The sequence below is a fragment of the Lytechinus variegatus genome, chromosome 3 (genome assembly GCF_018143015.1).
Source record: "Lytechinus variegatus isolate NC3 chromosome 3, Lvar_3.0, whole genome shotgun sequence".
Classification (NCBI taxonomy): Eukaryota; Metazoa; Echinodermata; class Echinoidea; order Temnopleuroida; family Toxopneustidae; genus Lytechinus; species Lytechinus variegatus.
The window spans coordinates 6,727,629-6,739,734 of NC_054742.1; the positions used below are offsets into that span (position 1 = coordinate 6,727,629).

At 34.4% G+C, this 12,106-nt stretch overlaps 1 protein-coding gene across 1 annotated transcript in view; it reads left to right on the forward strand.

Annotated features, from left to right (window-relative positions):
- The first annotated feature begins 1,913 nt into the window (after window positions 1–1,913).
- Window positions 1,914–12,106, forward strand: part of LOC121410092 (probable imidazolonepropionase) — a 51,399-nt gene continuing 41,206 nt past the window's right edge. Inside the window, exons 1-2 of the mRNA XM_041601960.1 lie at window positions 1,914–1,929; window positions 9,508–9,646. Coding sequence (XP_041457894.1) covers window positions 9,543–9,646 — 104 coding nt within the window. The 5' untranslated portion in view covers window positions 1,914–1,929; window positions 9,508–9,542. The remainder of the gene's footprint in view (window positions 1,930–9,507; window positions 9,647–12,106) is intronic.

The following is a 12,106-nucleotide window of genomic DNA, read 5'->3' on the forward strand; positions in this document are numbered from 1 at the left end:
CCCTACGGGGGGAGGGGCAGGGGGCAGTCTGCCCCCCCCCCCTGACGAGTCACAAACCATGCAACGGACGTATCCCTGCCCCCCCCCCCTGACGAGCTTGAAGCCCTTTTTTTGCTTGTCAATTTTTTTTCTGGTACCGTGAAATCCTATATTTGTGGTTGAAGACCTTTTTATTTTTTTTTATTTTTGCTTGTCAAATTTTGGGGCGGACGAATTTGCCCCCCCCCCCCGTGAAAAATCCTAGGTACGTACGTCACTGATATAGCTAGGCTTTCTAGTATTGACTTGTTCTGAGGTTTTCCCAACCTTAAATACTTTTCAGAATCACGTACAGAGTATACATTTGCAGCAATTTGTACGTAGTGCACCTGTTGGATAAAGTTCAGTTGTAGCTGTGATCTGAGAAAGATGAAAAGAGCCCGAAAAGAGAGGAGAAGCTATAGGGGTGGGGAGTGCGAAGGAATAGAGATAAAGGGGGAGAGCTAGGAGATACAAGGAGATTGATTTGGAAAGAAATTATATTGTGAAAAAAAATCAAAAGAAATGGGCCTTAAGCAAGAGGGGTGGGGGAATAGTCTACCCAAGCAGAAAAATCAGATGAACAAAACGAAAACGTTCATTGGACAACTAAATATTTATGAAATTTTAATCACATAAAAATATGGGGAAATCACATGACAAATTGCTGATTTCATGAAGTCATGGATGCACCACTAACCATTCATTTTGTTTACAAATGTATTTATCATTATTTGACCAATCACATGATTTTTTTCAGAACTCGAATCAAGCCTTGTTATGTAGGCCTTCTTAAAATATAATGAACTCAAAATATTGAGCTTGACTATATTTTTATACCTTTAATCACTCAATTATTATAAATATTGAATCATAAATTCATATTTTCAAGGTTGTTAAATAGAACTATAAAGTCTGTAATAATGGAAACATGAAAAGCATATCCATCATCTAGATATCCTGGAAAAAGTTTTGAGGAAATCAAAATTTCGGAAAAAATTACATTTTGTAGTAATGATTAATGAACTATGCTGGTTAGTCGTGCACCTATGATGTCAGCAAGTTGGTAATCGCCTAGTGATATTCATTTCATTAAAAATTCATAACATTCGTATTAGTTTTCCGATTTCCCTTTATGCCTTTTCTGTCAATTTGATTTTTCCTGTCCCGTTGAAAAAAAAGGTTTTTTGGCGTAGACTTTCCTTTAAAAAAATGAGAAAGAAAGAATTAATAGAGGCCGTAGAGAGAAGATCTTATCTGCCAAATAAAAATAATAATAATAATGATCAAAATATGACTAATATAAAATCATATTCCTAGAGCGCATATCACTGCAGAAGCAGTCCCTATGTGCTTTGTAATTATAGAGAAAAGCAAAGGTATCAAGGTGTACTTATCAATAAATACAGACCAAAGTGATTGTGCCTAATTTAATGACAACAAAATAAAGGTTTTTTGTATTGGGCAAGACCACTGTCGCCCAAATACAGAACGGAGAATGCTGGAGAGTGAGAGAGAGCTAGGGTGAGTGCTGAAGATCAGAGAGGTGAAAATTTTAGTCGACGAAGAAAAGAAATCTAGTCTATCTGCAGCTAAGAACCCTCGCTAATTCTTTGTTTCATGTATCTGAATGTCTGGAGGTGCCATAAGTGCGATTAGGTCTCTACAAACTAAACGCTTTTAAAAAGCTATAATATATCTATATTGAAATCATAAGGTTTGTTTTGTATGACTATTGAACGAAATCAAGATGTGCACGACGAAACGTGTGTGGTCAACGTGTTAGACTCTAGCGCGAGCCGTTTCTGTGGGGTTTTTCAATATTTTGGCGGAGCAGTGGTGTAAAAAAAAAATACGCGGCCGGGGCAGCCCACTGCGTCTCTAGCTAGCTAGCTCGCGTCGCGTCCAGATCATAGTTGCCAGAGTTGGCATAATTATGCTTTTTGGCATAATTTGGACCGCTTCAGCATCTGGCATTATGCTTGGCATAATTTGACAAAATTTAGCATAATTTTAGCATAATTTGGATTTTTTTGGTGAAACCATGTGGGGGCACGTGCGGCCCCCCCCCCCAATCGGCTGGCCCAAAAAAAAAAACGGGGAAAAGGAGAAAAAGAGGGAAAAAGGAAGAGAAACGTAGTGGGGGAAAGAAGAAATTGTTTATTATAGTATTATATTATGTTATGTAACATAAGAAGCATTTTTTCACAACTTTACTTTTTTGCTTAATGTCTTCATTGTTCCTGGCGCTCACATAGACTTTTTAACGAGATATATAAAACTGCTGTACTAAAGCCTCCCGTTTTCAAATCAATGTACAACAAAATAATACATTTCCTCTCAATTAGAGTTATTATTGTTTTAAGTAGTAATATATTCTTTTTTATGACTACTGAAAGTTATTGCCCTATTTTAAGGTCTTAATATAAAACATTTCCTGTCCGTGCTAACGTTCGCATTAGTGGATTGGTGAGATTTCTGCTCTTCATGAACTCCTAAAATCAGTCCTTAAATGTCGATTTTTCTGATCTGAATATCAAAAAATTTTAGCTCGCGCTTCGCGCTCGCAGTGTTTCATTAGTGAGATGCGTATGATAATCATGATTACAATGACTTCAAAAAGTGCTCCATGTGTTTAGATATAATTCTAACAAAATCAGCAAGCGCTTGGCACTTGCATTAGATTACTATGGTGAGATATGTATACTCTGACTAAATGGATTCGTAACTATAGTCCTTAAAATATCCATGTTTGGGGTCAATATATACAAAAATTTCAGCTCGCGCTTCGCGCTCGCATCATTTGGTTAGTCAAATACGTAGGGTCTTAGAGAATTCCTACAAACAACCCTTAGAATGCCCCTCTTCAGGTCTATATTTCCTAAATTTTCAGCTCGCACTTTCGCGCTTGCAGTATTTGATTAGTAAGATACGTATGATAATCATGATTACATGACTACAAAAGGTGCTTCATGACTGTGTTTAGATGTAATTCTAACAATTTAAATCAGCAAAGGATGGCACTATAGCATTAGATGACTATGGTGAGATATTTATACTCTTAATGGATTCTAACATATAATCCTTAAAATTTCCTTGTTTAGGGTCAGTATATACAAAAATTTTAGCTCGCGCTTCGCGCTCGCATTGTTTGTTTAACGAGACAGTTAAGTATCATGATTACAAAACAATTCCCTTATAATGTCAATTTTTAGCCCTCAATATAAAAAATTTTCAGCTCACGCTCGCATTATTTAATCAGTGAGATACATATTCGTTTGATGGCACTGCATGTCCTTAAAATATCTCTATTAGGTCAGTATACTACCTGACAACTGAGCGCGCTTCGCGCGCTCCCTAAGTGACCCGAAATTTTTGCTGGTGCCCCCCCAATGCCGTGACCCACGGTACGCCACTGACAAGTCTAATTATCTGTTTTTAGAATTGATGTTCGAAATTTGTTTAAACTTTTTTTTCCAAATGTCTTGTTAAACCTTAAACTTGAATGTTGTAGGTGTTTTCAGATGCCTTGATATACCTTATAAACTTGAATGGTTTAGGTACATGTGTCATCAGATGCCTTGGACCTTTGACTTGACTTCTGTGTTTTCACTTTCCACATGCCTTTTTATACATTAAACTTGAAACTCGTGTGTTCAGATACCTTGATATACTGGGCACATACATGAAACTTGCTGCTGTCTTTCCACTTGTCTTTTTTATACATTACACTTGAATTTTACTATGAGATGCCTTGCCATACCTCAAACTTGATGACTTGTTATACCTCAAACTTTACTTTTGTAGTTATTTTCATATGCTTTGCAAACTTTGACAACTAACAAATATACATGCCTTGCTATACCTTATTAAGTAACTGCATAGCCTTACAACCAATTCTATTCAGTGAAAAGTAAATTCAGTGAAAAAGTAAATTCGTAAACATGTGAACTTTGATGCACACAGCCAGATCTGTTTTGGTTAGTCAAACGCTAATGTTAAGTATATAGAATGAGTGTTTCCTGTATTGGGAATGAGCTTTTTTTTTCTAGTTGCTGTCTTTGAAAAGGAAGAAGAGTAAGAAAAGAAAAATAATTTTAGTATCATGGTGGGAATGATACCGCTAACAACACTCGTTTGAATTTCCATCAACACCGAAAGATTATATCTTTAATGCTGTATATAATTATTTAACAGATCGTATGCGTGGTTTTCTCTCTCTTTCTCTCTCTCTTTCAATTTACTTCTTTCTTCTTTTCCTTTCCACCATGAAAAGTATGAATTTTTTATTGGAATGCTTACCTACAATGTGCTCACTATTTTTTTTTTTTTTTTTTTTCTCTCATCATGCTCACTGTGATGGTACTGTATAACATAATTGTTAAGTTCATTCAGTCAAGATTATTACAAGATTTAATTGCAAATGATATTGATCTTTGTATACATGTATAGGGCATAGGCTGAAAGCCACAGCTGATTTAGCTGCCATCTACAGAGGAAAATCTACACGTATGCTTATCGTTGTAGTTATATGTGCTTAAATTTTCCGTTCAAATTCATGTTCTGTTTATTCGTTCTATGTGGCCTTCTGCAGCTGTTGCCTGAAGTTTCTTTGGTGCTCCTTATTTGTTTAACCTCAATTGATTATGTAGTCTTGCTTCACCTGGAAATATTCATTTTTCAGTCTTGTTTTACTTGGCATGAGTAGTTTTCCATTTAGTGATGTCAGTGACTTTGATTTGAACCTTCTTTTTCAATTACAGCAAAATGCTGGCAGTTTTTCGATTTCTGACGAACAATATGAACAAAATATTTCTGACACTATGAACAACAACGTAGAAGAATTTGAATATACTTTTGATGTCAATGACAAATCCTTTGTTAAATCTCAATACTACACCCAGAACCAATTTGTCAACAATTTAAAGTCAGCTGGAAAGAATGACTTGAACCTTTTGCATCTTAACATCCGCAGTGCAAATAAAAATTTCGAACAACTGAGCTTATTATTAGATAATACTAAAGTAGATTCTTTTGTTATTGGCCTGACCGAAACCTGGTTTACGGATGCTCCTCACACTATACATTCCTTGTCTCAGCATAACCTTATATTTAATAATAGAGTAAATAGGCGAGGTGGTGGAGTAGCACTGTACGTTCCAATACACCTGCATTACATTGTACTTCATGACTTAAATCTTATGAATGAAACGATGGAGACGGTTTTTATCGAAATAACATTATCCAAAAGAAAAAACGTAGTTATAGGTACAGTTTATCGTCCACCTTCTTCCGATCATAATACGTTTCTAAATGAATTACAACAACTGCTTTCTAATCCTTTGCTTCAAAATAAACATTGCTTTTTGATGGGCGATTTTAATGTTGACCTCTTAAAATGCAGAGAGGATAATTTCTCTCAAGATTTTCTAAACACTTTATTATCATTTTCATTTATTCCGTTGATTACCAGACCCACTAGATTTTCTTCTCATTCAGGAACTTTAATTGACAATATTTTTTCAAACGTTGAGAGAGAAATTGATTCTGGTGTCATTCTGTCTGACATCTCTGACCATTTTCTTATTTTCGCTAGGATACCATCTCTCTTTGATAACAACTCGTACTCTTCTCATGTAAAAATGGTTAGGAAAATTACCCCTGAAAAGATTGCCAAACTCAAGGATAAGCTAAGTTCACTCAAATGGAACGAAGTATTAGTTACAAACGATGTTAACGAATCATATGATAATTTCATGACTATCCTTCTCGATTCTTTTAATGAATGTATCCCTCTTGTAAAATATAAACCAAACAACAAACGGACACCACGAAACCCCTGGGTTAGTAAATCACTTTTAAGATCTATCAATAGAAAAAATAACCTTTACTACAAGTATCGTGCAAACCCGTCAGATGCTGCTCGTGAAAAATACGTCAAATATAAAAACACCTTGACAACTCTTTTGAGATCTGAAAAAAAGAAATTTTATTGTTCTAAATTTGCAGCGAGTTCAAATAATATAAAAGATACATGGAAAGTAATCAATGATGTCTTAAATAAGAAAAAAGATCGCAATACTATAAAACATGTGAAGATCAACAATTCAGTTATTAATGATAATTTTGATATAGCTATGAACTTTAATAATTATTTCTCAGGCATTGGTCCAAATCTTGCCAACGAAATACCACACACAGATAAAACCTTTAAATGCTTTCTAAAGAACCAAAACCCACATTCACTATTTTTTATTCCAACCGATGCTAATGAAATCATAAAGATAGTAAAAGAACTTAAAAGTAAAAAAAGTCCAGGCTATGATGAAATAAGTAATGACTTGTTAAAAGATATCATTAACGAAATTGTTATTCCTTTAGAACACGTCATGAATTTATCTCTTGTTAATGGTATAGTTCCCGACCGAATGAAAATTGCGAAGGTAGTTCCTATCTACAAAAAGGGAGATCCGTCCGATATAAGTAATTATAGACCTATATCTCTCTTATCTTCTATTTCCAAAGTCTTAGAAAAAATTATATACAATCGTACAATAAAATTTGTGAGGAGTTTTGGTCTTTTATCAGAATCACAATTTGGCTTTAGGCAAAAGCATTCAACAACACATGCAATCTTATATTTCATTAATCATATAGCGACTGCTGTTGACGACCACCTTCACACTCTTGGTATCTTTCTGGACCTCTCCAAGGCCTTTGACACCATTGACCATGAAATCTTATTGTCTAAACTATCACATTATGGAATTAGGGGGAAGGCCTTGGAGTGGTACAGAAGTTATCTTACTGGAAGAAAACAGTTTGTCTCCATAAACAATTCTAATTCCGATTATAATGACATGATTTGCGGAGTACCCCAGGGTTCGCTTTTGGGGCCATTATTATTCATTCTATATATCAACGATTTTCAGGATTCATCAAAGGCCTTGTCTTTCATATTATATGCAGATGACACCAGTGTTTTCTTTTCACATAAAAATCCTGATACTCTTGTAAACATAGTAAATACTGAACTCAGATGTATTCATGAATGGATCTGTTGTAACAAACTTTCTTTAAATGTTGCAAAGACCCAGTGCATGCTTTTTAGTAATTCAATCACAGCTCTACCCAGGAACGTCTTTCTTAATAATATTTTAATCGATATTGTCGATTCAACGAAATTTCTTGGTCTATATATAGATAACAAATTTTCATGGAAGCCGCACATTACGTATTTATCAAAACTTTTATCTAGAAATGTTGGCGTCATAAACAAACTAAAAACTTTTTTGCCTCCAAACGTTTTATCAAATTTGTATAATACCCTTATTCTTTCTTACTTAAATTATGGGATATTAGCTTGGGGCAGTTCCTCTAGAAATCAGTTGGATAGACTACTACTTACACAGAAAAGAATAATGAGAATCATTTGTCATAAACACAGATTAGCTCACTCAGATCAATTGTTCTTCTCCAATAAAGTTTTAAAAATACAGGATTTGTACTCTCTTCACCTGGGCTGCTTTATGTTTCAGTTAAACCAAGGAGAGCTGCCAACTTCCTTAAGTTTACTGTTTTTAAGAAACGAGATTTTGCACAGCTACCCCACCAGATTATCGTCATCTTTCCATCTTCCGAAGCTCAGAACTTTTTACAAACAGAAGACTATTGTTTATACTGGTCCCCATTTTTGGAATTCTCTAGATGAATCTTTAAAACTGACACCAAGCTTATTTTCGTTCAAACATAAGCTTAAGACTACACTGATAAATAACTATAATGTTACACTATGATTTTCCTGCAGGAGGCTGTTCATTGTCCCATGTTTGTGCTTGAGTTGTTCTGATGTACTTGTCCCGTTTAGTGTAGTCTTGTATCGTCCCGTCTAGTTTGTATCTTTTTATACCATTTTCATTAATTAATGATACTGTAATATTATTTTGGGGAACCTGAATTACAAGCTCCGCTTTCCAAGGTTTCCCCCACAATATACAGCTAGCATTTAAGTTAAAACTGAACTTTCTAAAATTCAATTGTACATTATATCTGTGTACTGGACCTTTGTGAACTATTTCAATATTTCTAATTGTTAATTTATTCTATACTCACATTTCTGTTGTAAAATAATTATCTTTGCTGTTATTGTGGAAATAAACGAAATGAAAATGAAATTCAAAACCAAAAAGAGGTACTCCCTCCCGTTAGTGTGCGAATTGCAGAATCTAGCTTATATGTCGGTCAATTCCCATGTAAAATGTATGCAGTTGGCAAGTACATGTGTACTCCTGTTTTCATGAAGTAAGACTGTTATCTGCTTCTGAATTTTGGTAGCTACTAGCTATGTAATTGTTATACACGTTGGTAGATGCATTGTTATGCTTGTATATAGATTTGATATTAAGTCATGAGTTTAAAGGTCAGAAGTCTGAGGTATTTCATTTTGTGCATGCACACATTATAGATTATATCAAAATACTTATGTTGACTCAGGGTCTCTGTGAAAATACCTCACAAATAAGCTGCAGATGCCAATAATTATACCAGACATCTATATGCGTCATTTTGTGTTGTTCTTTCTCTGGTTGTAATTCAGTTGTGCATAGCGCATGACAGATGTTGATTCATGATGTCATAATCGCAGTTAAAGAACAAATAGGTTGAGAAAAAAAATATACCATATTTAAATTTTATTTTAAGCAGTCACAAAATTTGAGACAGAAATATTCAATAATGTTGTTAATCGTCTTTTATAGATTTGAAGCAATTCCTGCAGCATCATACAGAAAAAAAGATATAACATGAATTTTACATGCTTACGACAAGAAAGTTTCCCCCTCGGTTACTATGTCAACCAAGTATTCTCATGCAGGATCTATAAAACTTATTTTGAATATAGAACTATACCCCTTTTCAGCAAGCTTGACTATTTTGTTTATCAAAGATTAGAATAAAGACAGGCAGGGTATAGTGGCGATGCAAGGCTGGATGCATTTTGTGTGGGGGGGGAGGGGGGGGGGGGGGCTCAGGCCAATATTTTGTTTATGTTTTTTTAAGTCTTCACAATCTGGACAAGCCACATACAGGTTTTCATACCCCCGCCCCTTCTTTCAGGCTTCTCCCAGTGCATGAGAACCGTGCAAGTCATTGCATTTTTGCATCTACTTAGCAAATTGATTATTGTAATTAAATTGTCAATTTTTTAATTATTTTTTATATTTGATTTTATAATTTTCAAAAAAAAAATCAAATTTTATTTTTCAATTTTTTTTTTTTTAATAGTTTTTATTTTATTTATATAGACATATTTATTTATTTCATTTGATTTCAAAAAATTGTTAAGTCATCTCACCCATTTTTGCATAAATTTTAGCGTAATTTAGTATTTTTTGCTGCTCCATTTAGTTATTTCATTTGGCATAATTTTAGCATAATTTTGCGGTCCTCCCTAGCATAATTTCATTTTGAGCGCTGGCCACACTGGTCCAGATGAGATAGCTAAGTTTAGACAATCAGCGTCAGCGATGGAATTAACGGAAGATGTGAAACCCATTTTTACTGCCGACGCCCCATTTATGACAGATGCCGACAGGCGAGGTGGAAGAATATTGATCCACAGAGGATATAGGTAAGTACGTTTGGTCGATAAAAGGTCGAAATATGCCACTATCACCATTTAATACGGTACAGTGTCCCAATGAATTAGTTTCTTGTGTAGTGCCAGTCACTCATTCAATGAACAAGGTTATAATATAACCTTGTTCTCAGTTATATCTCCATGTGTGACAAAATAAAGGTGGCAATGTTTGGCTTATTTTCTCTTTTTCTTTGGGGCAAATGCTTTATTTTTTTACATTGACAGTTTCCATTAGACCTGTTAATTCATACTGCTTGGCTCTTATTTAAATTTGATTCTTTATATCATTTTTTCTTAATTAAAAATAGAGATCAAAAAATGAAAATTTTCTTACCATATTACTTTCCACCAATAGAGGGCGTACACAAAAATATGCCCAAAATTCAAGTTTTTGAGCGCTCTGGTGAATACAAAAATTATTCCCACATTACTAATGATAAATGAATTAAAACTATATGGAAATTAGTAATTTTGGTCACAAAAGTGATATTTTAATGATTTTTTAAAAATGTGTGCTCTATACAGCATTGGCATACCATAGTCCTAACTGTAGATTCTCCACAGGCCAGATGGTAGCAGTGAACAAGTGGTGCCAGTGTGGTACCGGTAGAAATGCCAGTTTTGGTAACGATATGAGTTCCTACAGAATCCAATGAAATTACCACCAAAGTGTCTGTATAAATAAACAATAGATCCTATGTGCCAAAGGATTCTGGAAGAAATTGTGTAATTGCGGGGAAATTAGAATAAGCACAGGATTCGGGTCAAGGAAGCGTAGGGCATTTCATAAGCATAAGGCAGCAATAATACCTGTAGGTAGGATGGGGGGTCGGGTGTCCGGACACTATCTTTTTGAAGCCTTCTTGTTTGTTTGTGGATTACACTAAAAATATGAATTCATTACTTGTAATCATTTTCTATTTTGTGATTTATAATATTTCCTAACATTTTGTATGGTAGTGGATCGTATTACCGAACACTTTTCATGAATTTGATCATATCAAACACATTATTCCAATAAAATTCACCAAACTTTCACCATAAATACACAAATACCTACAAAATATAAACATGCAGAAATTTTGCCGAAATTGTTTTTCATTTTTACGACATCAGCTTCCAATCGGACCCCTCTTCGCAAGTGAAATATTTTGGTCACTTGAAAAGGTATCGTATTACCGAACGTGTGTTTTCTATGGGAAAAGTTGGGAACACGACAAAGTCACTGATGAGCTATTTTGACCATATTTTATTGTTTTGAGGATATAAAGACTTCGAAATTGTGTTTTTGATAATTTTTCATCATTTTTCTATTTAAGTTCCCTTTGGAAGGAAGTTGCAAAGGTTTGAGCGTATTTGATTATTTTCTGACGCATATGATGCGCGCGTTCGGTAATACAAGGCCGGTCGGTAATACAATCACTCACTATACTAAAAATTGATGAAACTTCGCTTGTAAATTTTTCCAAATGACATTCTAAAATTGATCGTCCGGACACACAACCCGTCCGGATACATAACAACTGGGTATACTCTGTCCCACGTGCGCTTATCTGTGTTGGTGATCTTCATTCAGTGTGAATATTTTTCAGCGTAGATTTCAAGATTTTTTTCACAAAGTTCAGTTTATGTGACTGTACCAGATCTAGATCATCGATGATATACTGACAATTAAGCCTGGTTTTAACAATAGACTTTCTCATGAAATCAGATCTAGATCATCGATGATATACTGACAATTAAGCCTGGTTTTAACAATAGACTTTCTCATGAAATCAGTGTTTACTGCAACTACTGGTATGGTACACTCACACAATGCGAGGATAGTAATACAAACCTCGCACAACGCATGTGATTTCATAGTGGACTTTGACGTTTTCATTCATCACACGAATGTGAGGGAATAAAACACGCCAAACCTTTCAATATTTCTCCACTATGTTATTTTTGTCCGTATTTTAATGTTCATTATAAAAAGGAATTAGAAATTATTTATAAAAGTGTTTTTATCGCTTACCTCCAAATATCAACCGTTCGATCCGTCCTTAGTTATCCTTAATACTGCGGTGGAAATTACGCAAACAACAATCGGAATTCAATTTTTCCTATCGAACATTCTCGATTCAAGTCGTCGGTGCATAATAGGAAATTGTACCAAAAATCAACAGGTTGCATCTTATGTATATACTTATAGGTAAAGTACGCCATCTTTTGACAAGATGATAATGAAAGTGGATCTGTTTAGGCATTTTAATGTTCAGCAATATATATCATATACATATATATATATATTTTGAGGATAAAAGTGAAGACTTTACTAACATGAATATATATATATATATCTATGTTATTTATTGCTGAACATCAAAATGAATATATATTGCTGAGCATCAAAATGCCTAAACAGATACCTATTCATGAGCATAAATATTTAATGTTTCATTTGTGAAC